Source organism: Bacillus rossius, chromosome 13, assembly GCF_032445375.1.
Source record: "Bacillus rossius redtenbacheri isolate Brsri chromosome 13, Brsri_v3, whole genome shotgun sequence".
NCBI lineage: Eukaryota > Metazoa > Arthropoda > Insecta > Phasmatodea > Bacillidae > Bacillus > Bacillus rossius.
Genome location: NC_086340.1, coordinates 30,030,203 through 30,045,542, shown reverse-complemented (window position 1 = coordinate 30,045,542; position 15,340 = coordinate 30,030,203). Strand labels below are relative to the sequence as shown.

General features: G+C 39.0%; 2 protein-coding genes across 2 annotated transcripts in view; one reads left to right on the top strand and one right to left on the bottom strand.

Annotated features, from left to right (window-relative positions):
• Positions 1–3,728, top strand: part of LOC134538614 (cadherin-related tumor suppressor) — a 197,416-nt gene extending 193,688 nt beyond the window's left edge. The window contains exon 19 of the mRNA XM_063380045.1: positions 1,358–3,728. Within this exon, the coding sequence (XP_063236115.1) occupies positions 1,358–3,174 (1,817 nt within the window). The 3' untranslated portion in view covers positions 3,175–3,728. The remainder of the gene's footprint in view (positions 1–1,357) is intronic.
• An 8,804-nt stretch (positions 3,729–12,532) lies between these two features.
• The window catches only part of LOC134538422 (PIH1 domain-containing protein 1-like), a 58,944-nt gene continuing 56,136 nt past the window's right edge, over positions 12,533–15,340 (bottom strand). Inside the window, exons 6-7 of the mRNA XM_063379740.1 lie at positions 14,750–14,893; positions 12,533–12,681 (exon numbers count right to left, since the gene is read on the bottom strand). Of these exons, the coding sequence (XP_063235810.1) occupies positions 12,631–12,681; positions 14,750–14,893 (195 nt within the window). The 3' untranslated portion in view covers positions 12,533–12,630. The remainder of the gene's footprint in view (positions 12,682–14,749; positions 14,894–15,340) is intronic.

The following is a 15,340-nucleotide window of genomic DNA, read 5'->3' as shown; positions in this document are numbered from 1 at the left end:
GCGCGCGCATCTCTCTCGCCGGCTGTTGGCTGGGAGTTCCCTGCGCCCTATTGGGTAACCAAAGGCTGACAGTGCGTGGGGGATTTGTGGGCGTACGGGAGGCGGCCTAGCAGTGCCAACTGCTACCGACCGCGTCCCGCGGGTGGCGGATACGGGATCCTATCTCGAGAGTTGCAATCTCGCTGGAGTGACTGTGAATAACCACGTACCAGTTAACAGAGTTTATGATCACGTATGAAGATAGTTTATTTTGTGTTGGTACAAAAAATACCAACATTTAATTTTTACTATTCTAGTATATTTTTATGAGCTTCTTCTCTTAATTTTAAGTACTTACTTTGCCATGTGTTGTCTGTTTATATATTTTGTACCAGATATCGATGATACTACACTCCCACTTAGTATATAAATAATGTAGAGTAGGTATTTTATTATCAGAATAATGTATGCCAAACATTATTATTTTTCAAAAATAGTTTATAATTTTAAAAAATGTCAATTTTTCTACCTGTGGAATAGTCAATGTTCAGTTAAGAAAACTACTTAAATAGCACCCTTTTGTACCTTTAAATCCATATTTTCCCGGGGGAGGGCCCCCGGACCCCCCCCCCCCCCCTCCCCTCCACCGTATTTTGGGGTGAACGGAGTTGTTGCTTTCCCTCATGTAAACCTCACGCCTCGCCACTGGAGACTACACATACAATCATGTACTTTAACACTGTCAGTAAAATAGTGCACCATGCAGTTAAATGGTACAACGAAAAGGGTAAGAGAAAAATAAACTACATATCACTTGGTTTATTTGTACCACTCGTGAAATCTTTGGGCCACATGTCAAAATTCACCGTGACTTATGACTACAAATATGGTTACAGTACACATTCATTTCGTTGCAACCACCTGCATGGACTACAGGAAGTGCGGTTTCGAACTCCCACTCTTTTTCATGCCACGTGTTCAACCAACGACAAAGAAACCATCATAGTTGTATTTTGTATTTAAAACCTGTGTTAGCGAGTATGTTTAGTTCCTAATATTCAAAACACACTTTGTGATAAAGATTTCTCCATTTCTCCATTTGTGCTGCCATAGATGCTTGCTCGGTCAAAGAAATTTACAGATCAACAATGGACTCTGGCCATCAGAGAACTTGAAAAATGTTCTCATACTATAGTGATATTTGTGTTAGAAGTAGTCAGATCAACATGGTAACATAGTGCAATTAGATAAACCACATAATATTACACCTCTTCTCAAGGCATCAGAAAGAAATGATACAAAATGGAGGAAAGAGTTTAAAAAAAAAGTGTGAAATTGTCAGAACAGTGATGTAAAATCTGCATCATGGATGTTGCAGACTTCGAGGGCTGCCTCGCCAACTTCAGCGTGAACTACGAGATCCAGCCGTTCAACGGCTCGGGCAGCATCTTCCCGACGGTGATCCTGCACGGAGCAGTGTCGCCAGGGTGCGTCGGCCCGGCCGGCGTGGGGACGGCAGCCGCCCGCGACCCGCTGAGCATCGGCATCACGCTGGTCATCGTGTTCTTCGTGATCCTGCTGGTCGGCATCCTGGTGAGCTTCGTGGTGTTCCGCCTGCGCCGCCAGAACCGGGAGAAGAAGGGCGGTGGCCCGGGGCACACCAAGCAGAACGGGGGCGCCGCGCTGGGCGCCGGCGGGGAGGGGGGCGTGCTGGGCCGGGCGCTGCACGCCGAGGGGGGCAACGTGGGCGGCTTCCTCCCGGACAACGGGGATGTGATGAGGAGCGTGGGCGGGGGGCACCACCTGGTGGGGCCCGAGCTCATCTCCAAGAAGTACAAGGAGAGGGAGATAGTCGCGGCGGAGCCCCGGCCGCAGAGGCCCGACATCATCGAGCGAGAGGTAGTGAACAAGTCCATGCAGATGCGCGAGGAGCACCACCCGCCCCTGCCGCCGCCCGCCCAGCCGTCGCAGGGCGCCGCCGACCTGGAGGTGCCCGAGCACTACGACCTGGAGAACGCCAGCTCCATCGCCCCGTCCGACATCGACATAGTGTTCCACTACAAGGGGTACCGCGAGGGTGGCAACGTGAGGAAGTACAAGGCGGCGCCACCCCACCTGCCCCCGCCCAACACGGGCTACCACCACAAGCACCAGGGGGCGCAGCAGTCGCAGCACCGCCACTCCCCTCACGGCTACAGCCCGCGCACGGTGGTGCCGCCCCCGCCCGTCAACAGGGTGGACTCCCCCTCCGCGGCCGCCAACGCCGCCGCGTCCAACGGCAAGCTGGCACTGCAGCACCAGAGCACGCCCCTGGCGCGGCTCAGCCCCAGCAGCGAGCTGTCCTCCCAGCAGGCCCCGCGCATCCTCACGCTGCAGGACATCAGCGGCAAGCCCCTGCAGTCGGCGCTGCTGGCCACCACGTCCTCGTCGGGCGGCGTGGGCAAGGACGCCCTGCGCAGCAACAGCGAGCGCAGCCTCAACAGCCCCGTCATGAGCCAGCTGTCGGGCCGCAGCAGCTCCGCGGGCGGCAAGAGCCCCGGCGACGCCACCGCCCCGCCCATGGGCCTCACCGCCGAGGAGATAGAGAGGCTCAACTCGCGGCCGCGCACCTCCAGCCTCGTCAGCACGCTCGACGCAGTGTCCAGCTCCAGCGAGGCCCCTCGCGCCCGAGGGCGGCTCCTGGAGCCGGGCGGGGGAGCTCCCGCCCCCCTCCACCACCGCGTCGACCTGCCGGACGCTCGCCTCGACCGCGACTCCTCCACCACCACGGACGAGAGCGGCAACGACTCCTTCACCTGCTCCGAGTTCGAGTACGACAACACGGACAAGCGGGGCGACGACACGGACCGAGGCGTGGACACTTCGGGCGGTGGCGGCAAGCCTCCCCTCCCCCCGGTGCCCGTGGCGTACGACGGCTTCGACTCCTCCTTCCGCGGCTCTCTGAGCACCCTGGTGGCGTCCGACGACGATCTCTCCACGCACATGGGCGCTCCGCTCTACAGGCCTCACAACGGCTCTCCCTCGTCGACCGCGGCGCTGGGGTGGGACTACCTCCTGAACTGGGGACCCAACTTCGAGTCCCTCGTGGGGGTGTTCAAAGACATCGCCGAACTACCGGACAGCGTGAATCCCCGAGGGGCCGGCTCCTTGAGGCTGACCAACAGTGCGCCCAAACCTTCCGAAGAATACGTGTAACTAGAACGTTTTCACATTCGAATAGTTGCATTGTTTTCCTTCCTCCCCGAAAATGCCATATATAATAGTAAGAATCCTTTGTGTACATACATCTTGTAAGATACTATCATTTTGTAAACCTAATTGTACTTTTATAAATATGTATGTATAAACGATTAAGTCCCTACCATCAGTTGGTATACTTATTTCCTTGCATCAAGGCAACTTGTCAATCTTAGGGATATTAGATTATTTGATACTATCTTTTATACATTTGTGAGATAACGATTGAAAATATGTGAAACAAATATTTTTAAATTCTTACCGTCTTACACTCTGATTCATCATGGCTTGTACTGACATCTAGCAAATTGGCACAAAATAATTTTAAATTGTCATTCTTAACTTGTGTGTTAGTACTGCAGCATGTAAATATGTATGTCAGTTTGTGCAATTGTTAAATGTCATTGTAATTAAAAGTGTGAATAATGTTGCAGGAATGATGTTTTATAACTCTGATGAAAATTAAACAAAAAAGACAATTTTTATTTTAGCCATAACTAGTGCCAAATTGATTCCAGAAAATCCATATAATGCTGTGTATGTCTGTAATAAAAAGTGAAATTAATAATAATGATTTCTATCATATTGAGGCTTTAATTTTTACTTCCTTTTTCTATGTTTTTATCCATGCATAAATTCTTCTCTAACTGGTACATTATGTTATTTCAAATCTGAGCTTACACTACTAATTAAGTACATATGTATAACTATGCACATCATCCACGATAGTATTTTCTATATAAAATGTTTAGCGAATCTTCATTCTGAATATTGAATTTACTGTATTTAATTGTAAAATACACAATGTGAGACATGTAGGAATTGTTAATGTTAATCAGCAGTACAAGTGCAGTTTGATGACCCAGTTACCACTAGAAATATCTAGTATTCATACTGTAAAACATTATGCTTTAACTTCAAGTGAGTGCAAAAATATCTTCTTTGTTTTTCTTCTTCTTTACAATGGTTACAGTTCTTTGAAATTCATAACTTGAGCTAAAATGTTTACTCCCATGCATGCGGTTACATGCATTCTAAACACGTTTTCAGTTCTCATTCAATTTATCATGTAGTAAATATCAAACAATAATTTTCAATATATAAAGTGTTCACACCTTTTAATGATTGCAGCCTTAGTTTTGACTTTATAATTGGATAGCTCATATTGCAATAATTGTAAGGTAAATGCAGCAATGGATTCTGAATTGTGAGTGGAATTTGGAATTGCTTTTTTGAACAAAATATTTTTAGAAATTTTTTAGTCCAAAAGCTATTTGCAGCTTGTTTATCTTTACTTAATTAATTTCACTTAAGTTTTAACTTAAAATTAATTAATTTTCAGAAAATCAAATAAAACTCTTTCTCATAATTAACATAAACCAGTTGTCTTTATTCTCAGCTTTTATAAATCTTTGAATTGTTACTACTCATAATTTGCAAGGTGTAAGTAGTTCTGATTGGGCTATCTCAAACACAGTAAATAATATACGTGCTTTCCCAGTAGTCATTTTAAAATAAACTAAACATGTTACTAATGTTACTATATTTACCTGAAAATGATTTGATGTTGAATATAATGCAACCCTAATCTTTTTCATTAATAGTTTATGCAAAAGACTTAATGGATTGGAAATCGTACACAGCACTTATATTTATTTAAATTATTAGAATTATTCCATATTTAGTTGACTCTTTCTAACCTCTTTTGTGAGTAGAGTAAGTGATACATGGTCTTTTTTTGAATCACCAAACTGCAATCTGAAAAAAATATATATATACGTATATGTGTGTGTGTGTATGTATATATATATGTATGTATATATATGTGTGTGTGTATATATATGTATATATATGTATATATAGTAAGTCCTCTATTTACGTCGTACCGATTTACGTCGTTTCGGATTAACGTCGCTAATGTTTGAGTACTCATGTTTCAATTTAAGTTGTCGCCGATTCACAATAACGTTGTTTACAATGACCGTAAATCTTTATCTTAACCAAAACACCGTATATAATTCGTTTATAATTCTTTGTTTCATCGGTAGTTAATTTATGCTATGTAGCGTAAGCTACACGTTCACCGCCTTATCGTATCATACATCATGAGGGACGCTTCCTGCTCTCCGCTGCTCTCCGCTGCTCTCCGCGCGGTGATGCAATACTACCAGCCCGCCCGCTCGGCCACCCACGTATCTCGCACGTAGAAGTGTTATCTACTTCCCGCAACGACACAGCATTTTCTCCTAACCCTTTTCGTCCAACTCCTTGGCACTTCAGTAGAGGTGTAAAAGTAACTAAAAAAAGTGTATCCGTATGTATTCGTTACTATAACAATTAGTACTCGTTACTATCGTATCGTTACTCGTTACTTCTGATACCGCATAACATGCTATGTTATGTAACAGCAACGAATTGAGTCGTATTTCGTACGCGTACAGTATGACGTCGCGTAAATAATAATAAATCGAATATAAACAATTAAAAGTATTTGATAATTAACAGCTTTTGTTAACCAAGAAACAATAAAATCTCATTAGAGCAGCTTTATATTAATATCTCTTTTAAGATAAGAACAAAAAACGTGAAAATACGCGATAATAAAAAACAAAAACATACATATTTATAATTTGTAAAAAATACTTTCTTACGTTGTTTCTGTTCCAATCTCAAACTTTGTCTACACACACAATACCTTTAATAAACAGTAATAAACATGGACGACGAATTTCCAAATTATACTTTTCTTAATAAACAAACATCGTTCTTTGTAACGAATAAGCGCGCGTATGCGTAAAACATACGAAAAATGCGAGTAACGAAATGCATTCGTGTGTAACGTTTCGTTACTAGTTACTAGATGCCGCACCCGTTACTCAGTAACGAATACATACGGTTTGCTACAGCTCTACACTTCAGTCGCTATGATATCATTGAGTTGACCGGAGTTTTAAACGTGCCGTTGTTAACTTTATCGTGATTAAATGCGTTTGTAGTAGGCCTACAGTATCAGCTCACTGCAATTTATGATTTTTTCTTCATAAGATGTCTTCCAAACGACTATATATCTGTTTTTATATTTCAATCAATAAAGGTAATAAAGCAGCTGGTTAAATAACCATTCTATAAAGCTGAGAAGTACTAGTTGGACTTTTTCCCACGCTGTCGGTTGTAATTTGCTGATAAAATTGCCCATTGTCACGTCTGTATGCCAGCGCTTCCGGCCGACCTTGGGCCGTGGCCGGCCGGTGGCATGAAACATGGCTCATTTTGCGTCGTTTCTATTTACGTCGCGGTTTTCAGGAACGTAACCCCGACGTAAACCGAGGACTTACTGTATATATATATATGTATGTATGTATATATATGTGTGTATATATATATATGTATGTATGTATATGTATATATATGTATGTGTGTGTGTGTGTGTGTGTATGTATATATATATATATATATATATATATATATATATATATATATATATATATATATATATATATAATATGGTAGTTCAAAAGGGGCTGTCAGAAAGCAAAGAATGCATCTTGCATTTGTCACACCTGTGCAAAGGTTCAGGAAGCCCCGGACTAAAGCAGCATAAATGATGCAGTAATTCACAGTGGTCTAAAGTGGCATAAGTGATCTAGTTAAAGGACAAGTTCTTAGCTTTTCAACTATACTGTTCCCAATGGCAAGATACAAGTTTGCGAATATGCTAGTTTCCACAGTTTTGGTAAAAATCATAGCATTAAATTCAGGTCAATAAGGTATATATGACTCAAACAAAATAATTTACTATTCTCACTAAACAGTTTACTTCAAATGAATTATCAAAATAAAATCTTTTAAAAGTACACAAAGTTTGTACAATTTATGGAGTTGGAGTTGGAGACAAAATCAACTATATGCAACATACTTGTAAATCATTATTTCGGGATTCTTTGATTCGGGCACCTAATGTTATTCCTCACAAGAAAATATCTGCCACTTATCCCCTAATGTGATTATTAAGAGTTTTATGCATCCTTAAAAATAACATTTTACATTATTTTATTTTCAGAATTATTGGAAACTACTTGGTGAATAATGTTTCTTGTAAGAGAGATCTTAGTCATTTAAAAAGGGGGAGGGGTAGTTCATTAATAAAATGAAGATTGTCACTCTTTTTGCATTAAATATTTTAACTCTAAGGAGCAACCAGTAATCAAATACTTTTAACATATAAATCATTCGTCCCCAATATAAGAATCATTCAAAGAAGGAAGTAAATCTTAAATAATAGACAAATTCCCGTGTTGGAACATTCACATAAGCTGTTTTCTTATAATGCATATATAAGTTACATAAGTTAAATTTGAATTGAAAGGCAAGTACACATGCTTTACACATGATATGCTAGGGCGATGGTGCAATGTAATGTGATTGCAAAATAAACCTTCAACGTTACGTACTTACATTAAATGGTTTTGGTGAAAGATCAGGAATCATGACGACTGTGCACTACTCTTATTGTTTACAAGGACTGTTCGAAGGTTTGACCACGAGTGTCGGTAGACACAGTATTGCAGCGACACTGACCGACACGTGTGCCGTGTGTTTTCGCAGGACGAGATCCCGAGAGTCAACCGACCATTAATACTACCTTATTCCAGGTGGCCCCAGTCAAAAAAAAATTCAAGTTTCATCAATCATCATGTACAGTGATCATGCAAGCCATAGAACAGACCTCCACAGCCACTGAACATACTTGTCGAGTACTCGCGCACATTTCTGGCAAAGTGCACTGTCATAATGCACAGCCACATAACATGACCAGATACTGTTAGTCTCACTGAAAGATACTCTGTATGTACTTCCAGTCTTTGGGAGTGTGGTCCAAATAAAATATCACCAACAATACACCACACCACACGTTTACGTTAAATCTTACTAGTTGACCTTAAATGTGAGAAACGTGGATTTATGGAGGCCCAGACATCTCGTAGTGAGTACCGAAAATACCTCGATACATGAAAGTGGCTTCATCGGTGTCCCTATCGAGTGTTGTGCTTATTCACTATGGCAGGCTTTGGTGCGTCACATGTAGTGAGTGTTGCCTACTCAGGTATTTCAAAATTAATGTTTGCATTTCATGTAAGCATGTATGCATTTCACGAAAACAGCTTACCAGTGTGTTCCAATAAGACTTTTTTTTTCAATGTAGTGTTTTCTTGTTCATGCCAAAGAAAACAAGTCCTGCAATGTGTGAAAGTACTTGCCTATATATCAGTTTCAGTACCTTTACTGAAAATTGCATTCGGTAGTCTGGTGCAACAACTGATTCAATCCCGATACACAGATGATAACTGTCTCTACCTCAAGGTAAGTACATATTTCAGTGTCTGTTTTCACTATCAGTGCAAGTAATCTCGTAATAGCTTTGTGCAAACACCCATAGTTGTAAACATTGCTTTACTGGCACACTTGATTACAATGCACAGATTACCCCCATAAAGTTTCATCATGCTTAGTAATCATTTATATCCACTTTAATCTGTTTGGAAATGTATGCAGCATCAATGCTACAGAGCAAAAATGTTTTTACAATAACAAAAGTGTACCAAAGGGAGTTTAACCTCAACTTAAAACTTAAAAAGATTGTTTGATTTGCACGAGACCATATTAATATCAAGGATGAGGATACAACAAACATCTACTTTAACATTTAAAATATTTTTTTGGAAAATGTGTGACATATATAGAAAAAAATGTGATAAGTTTTTCAAGGTACTGTTAAGCTCCCTGACGCTTATAGTGTAAACAAATGACTCAATTATTTTGAATAGCATAATCACAGACTCCATTTAAAATGATGATGACTAAACACTCTGAACTCTGAGCACATTAAATAATTCATTTATAACTTTGTTTTTTTATATTATATAATTTTTACTTTTAAAAAATGCTCTAGAAATCTGCCATTTCGAAATTATAATAAATCTGCATAAATTAACTTCTAACAATATCTTCTACACATCATTAAAATAACTGTGAATTTGGACATTTATCTTACTTGGGCATCACTAAGATCTCTGGTATATATAAGTGATAAAATTCAGACAAAAAGACACCCATTACATACAATAAAACAATTTAGTTAACGTAAAATGTAGACCTTGTGTGCATGAAATTCTCTTACTATGAAATCCTACTATATAACACTCTGGTATTTTTTGCTCATGTATTCTCCAAGATCTTCGATTAGCTATGCAATATGGTTCATAGATCATAGAATTCCACAGTGGTTTCTGGTTCTTGTAAGATTTGTCGACTTGCGGAGCCACACAGCCATTACAAATGGCTGAGCGTGATTTACCTCATATATTAAAATTATTAAATAAAATTATAGAGCACAGCACTAGTGCTGTTTGTATATTGGATCAATTTTAACATTATCATTTCCCCCCTCCCCACCATATGTAAAACTATAGCTAAATGCCATTCCTTCAAACAAAGAAAAACCCTGGAGTATTGTTAAGGCACAATAAAAAAAAGTATAATTGGAGGCTATTGGTTGTGGATGAGTAGGGTTTAGCATTCAACTATTTGAGGTCCAAGAATTCTTTCAGGCAATGAGTTCATGGCTCAGTTATTAATTTTTGCAGCTAGGAAAGTAAAAACATTTCTACAATATTTTAACTTTGCTTACTGTTATTGAACTGATTTAATGATAGTAAAAATATTACATTACATTTAAACAATTTCATTATACATTAAGTTCTTGGTTTAAAATTTTTTTAAATAAAATTTGTACAATATGAATACTGCAGCAAAAAATTGACTACAAAATCTATTTTTGTCAATGACTACATAAGAACAAAAATTGTAAAACTAAGGACGTAATTCTCACTATGATAAACTAACTAATTAACATTACAGTTCCTTAAAAACATTGGCAGTAAAATTATATGTAAATTTTCACAATAAATATTTATGTATAATTTAATCACATGTTTAAAAAAGTGTGACACTGCTACAAGACTTAAAACATAGCATCCTACATTTTCATGTGATTATTTTTTTTTGTTAATTACATAACACTTCAAATATATCATTACCATGTTTTAATATCTATAACTGTGTGACTATTTCTTCCTAAAAATATGATAAAATTATAATGATAAAATAATTAATACGGTTTGACAAAGCGAGATGTGAACTATTACCCAAAAATTACACACGTTTTGTGGCATCACTGATTGCCACTGCGCTACTAAGACAAGCTTGGAAACATGTAGCTCTAACGTAAATACCTTTATGCTAGCCTATCAACAAGAAGGTCTTTATTTTAATCAGGGATGTAACTAGGCTAGTTTCCACCCGGGACAAGATCTCATCTGCCCCCCCCCCCCCTTTTTTTTCCAACCAAACCCTTCCCCAATAACACCTATTGTCGTCACCACATATTCTTCCCACTATTCCAGATTTTTAAATTCAATTTAGATGGTAAACAAATAGCTTTATTTGCAGTCATTTCAACTTTAATATATCACACGTTGGATAGTATGCGAAAAAATCCAGTTATTAAAATATTTGACAATATATATGTAACAATAATTCAGTTATTTTCCCTTCAACATTTATTGTGTTCTAACATTATGATATTCAAGTACGGTACTCTCATCTTCCCCCCCCCCCTTCCCAAATGTGGCACCCGTGGCACAAGTACCCTCTGTCCCCCTTTAGTTATATTCCTGATTTTGTACCAATCAAAGATTGAAGTAAATGAAGACAGTTGAAATTAACATAATGCTACAGTGAAAGGTTTTTAATTGAGAAAATTCAGGCCAGGGCCAAGCCAGATTAGCAATTTTGTCGCATTATCGTACGTCAATATAGTTTTAACGTATTACCAAAGAAAAATTAATATACAGTATATTGGTGTTGAAAACAAGTTGCAAAAAGCTGTTGTATGGAATCATTACAGAAATGTACCTAGGAAATGTTTAATTTGAAATGTAACTCACTATAAAACACTAAATGAAAACAGGCAGCAACGATGAACTCTGAGCGAACCAAAAACGCCGGCAGCGCAGTAATGCAACCTGGCTGCCAAGGTCAACAGCTGGAACCTACTGAAAAAAACTGAACATGAGTGGCTCGAACTGTGCCTGGCTACAGAGTGTGGCGAACCACGGTGTGTTTCATTGTATATCATGGGCGCCTCGCTTCGCGGGGCGATTCAGTGGCATAGCACACTCTCACTGGCAAAGATCAGAAACCAAAGCAGGATGGCCACTGGATCCCAGATACATAATTCCAGGTTTTGAAGTGAAACTTTTTTATTGTGCATCGAGCATTACGAAAATTCTGATCGTATGAGGGGAATAGTTAGGTACGTGGTGGGGGAACCGGAGGAGGAGACGGCTGGTAAGAAGCATAAATGATGCACCATACTTGCACACTTCTATACCTGAATATTTTCACATTTTTATACCTGCAAAATAACATAATCTAGCACCTGCATACTTGCATTTATATTTTTTTTATCTGCGACCTCAGCCAAAATAATAAGCAAAATGTTTAACTTCTGTCGCTTGTGGACTGCACACACACATTTTTTTCTAAGTTTTTTCCAGTTTTTTTAAGATTTTCCAGGTGTTTGCAACCAGAGAGCAAAAAAAAACCTTTTTCTTAATTTTGAAGTATATATTGATACAAAGCACATTTTTGAAGAGACAAAAAATTCATACAAAAAAAATTACAAAATGAGAAGATTACAAAAAGAAAGGGTAACAGTTTGCTAAATTTATATTAAACACATACATTTTACATAAATTGGGGTTTCGTATTTCTTCATCTATGTTTTAAGGCCTCTTTATAGTATTACTCATTTTACTTAATTCACTGCCAACACAAAACTGTATAGGTTCGCTGCCTGTGCCTGATTATTTTCAGACGCTGCAATGTATAATATAAAAATTTTGCAGATTCTCTCGGAGGAATTTACCAGGAAACAAGTAAAATTCCCTACGGTTTTCCGGTTTGTACTGGGCTCTTTAAAATTCCCGACATTTTCCCGTTTTTTCCTGTTTTTTCGGTTTGGAAGCCAGCCTGCAGAATGTTCACTCATCAGAACCACCAAACCGCAACTGACCACCATCTCGTGCTACCTGGGGAAGCTTGTTCGACTAGCAAATCCTTGTGTGTCAGAGCCAATCTTCTTTCTGCGTGTGGGTTCCTACAAAAGCCAGACTGTGACAAATTGTGCTTCTGACCACATCTCGGTTTTAAGAGGGGAGTACGAGGGAGAAGGAAAAATAGAGTAAGGCCCAACTATTCAACAGCATACAATTTAAATATGCTTGTTTTAATTTATTGAAAATAATGATACAAAAGAAATATCAGAGCTTGTTATTTTGTTACGACACACAGTCACGTGTTTTGTTGGCTTCTTGAAACAATTGGCATCTTCACATGTAAGGTCTGAAACAAAAATGAAATATGTTCTGAATTCTAAACCCACACCATAATTTAAAATTTAAAAAAAAAGAATTTAGCTATAATAAGGAGGAGGATTATGAGAAGTAAGTTGGCAGCTACGAGGTGAGACAAGGTCAGGAATGAGATGGTATGGCCATATCCAGAGAATGGGGAAAAGAGTGGCTGCCTAGGAAAATCATGGAGTTGAAGTACATAGGAAGATGGCCTCAAGAAAGACCAAGGAGGAAGTGGGTAGAGCAGATAGCTAATGGAATGCATGAGAGAGGAGAAGATTGGAACGGAGTGAAGGAGGAATGGTGGAGGGACAGAGGAAGATGGAGGTATTTTACTTTGCTGACCCGACCACATGCTGGAAGCAGTTGATGATGATGATGATGATGATGATTATGATTTAGTAATATTAAACCACACTAATTTTAGCAACATACATTTAGTAGAGAAATGTGGTGTGATAATGATCGGTGAATTTCCGCTGAGCCATATCAGTACATGCTGTGTGATAAGAGCAAACCTTGTCAGATGAAGTGCATCTCGGTAGTGGCTCTCTCTGACATCCAGTTGATATATTCAGAGTTAAAATATTTGAAGGTTTTTCAAACACCATTACAGAGAGGGAAAAAATATGCTGTACATCAGTAGCAGTATTACAAGCCTGAAAGTATTTGTGTTCATGTCAATTTTTCTCTCAAAAAAATTAAAGTACGTTTGTGATGGTCTCTTGATCTGTGATCAAACTATAACATACATGGACACTGTACAGCACAAGTAGGTAGTATGTGATGTTGTTTGCAAAGAAAACCAAAATGGCAATAATAGCAATGTTAAGGCCCCAACATATGTATCAGTCTCCACTGCCAGTTCGGCCTTATCAGTTGGAACTTAAACAGTCGGAACTGCCGTTTGTGAGCAAGGACTGTGGACTGACTAACTGATGGCTACCCATCAAACCGGACTGTAAGTTCGAGAGCACTCAGTCTGAACTGCTGTGTGTGGGAACAGAGTCTCGTCAGTCCAAAAAAATCAGTCCTTCAGTTGAATGTCACGGCAGACATCTTTGTTTATACTCTTTGGTTGCTTTGCTATTTTTTTCTCCTTTTTCTAACCAAAAGTGCTACTGCAACTGCAACATCCACAGTTTCTTCCATATTTTACGATGAAACGATACATGGATCAGCAACCTCAAGACTGATAGTGTGTGAACTGTCAGTTCGGGCTGAGCGTCCTAACAGAGAGCCGGACTGATCATGTGTGGGGGCCTTAACACAACACACAGAGACAAGTCAAATCTCAAATATATAAGCAGGAACTGATAGCATGCATCTGTTAAGAGTATGTGACGGCTGAATGTTTTAGCCGAGAATGTGTTTCAAACTAACTTTGTAGATAACAAAAAAACATATTACCACTTTTCTTGATGATGTCCGACAATGGTAAATAGTATCTCGAATACTCTAAATGAGTTGAATGAACATGGGTGCCAACTAAGGAAAACTAAATTTGACGAGAACCATAAATGATCACCAATGAAAACCGACTGGGTCAGGTCAATGATGCTGCATATGACCTCTGCAAAAAAACATTTCCTGATCACTTGGACTCTCCCCAAATTGACTCTTTAGGTTAAGATTCAATTAGCCAATTATGTCATCACTCATGATAATGCCATGACTGGACATGCCAAAACATCTAGACTGAGATACATCCATGCATTAAGATACAAGGGGATCAAACGTTAATTAAGTGCTGAAAACAAAATGAACACAAAAATATTTCATACAAGAGTTCATCATTCATCAGATGATGACACACCCAAAATAGACAGTTATACATAAAATTTTATATTTAAAACATTCACAAGTGATTTGACCTTAACAATATTAGACTCACAACAAATTTTAAAAAAGTGATGTTTCCACAGCTCTTTTAACCAAAGAGGAATCATGGAAAAGGTTTTTACACACGAACAAAACATTAAGAACACAATATAATTAAAAAAAATAAAAAAATAAATAAAAAAAAACAACGTTAAAATATTTTACACGTTACTCACTTTAGTATCTGTATTGAATCTTGCAGATGTTTTGTCCTGGTCAAGGCAGTATGGGACAAATATGTCCAGGAGATAACCTGCCTTCTTCCCCTCTAGGATGATTCTATCTTCTCCAACGTCGAGTGTCAGATCCCTACTAGAAACCTGACCAATCACAAGGTTAACACTATTTGGTTGGAAAGACACAAAACCACATCCCCAGTTAAAAAATAAATGCACACACAGTTTTAAATACTAAGTACTTCCAGCTTGTACAGGTGATCAACATTAAATTAACGTCACCCAAGTACATAACAATTTAAGGGTCAGTTTCTTACAGTACACAGTCTGTCAAGAATTTCTACATTTCCATATACCAATATAGTAATTTAACCAAAAATTAGGTTATGCATTTAATTTTTTTCACTAATATTAAATTATTTAAGATACAACACAGTGCAAGTTTAAATTTGTCAAATGACATACCTCTACAATGTTATATGCTTACCGAACAAAAAATTAGTCACCCCTGGAGAAATCTTTACAAGCATCATTTAATACCGTGTAACTCCACCTCTGGACTTGATAACCGCCTGGATTCGGCTAGGAAGC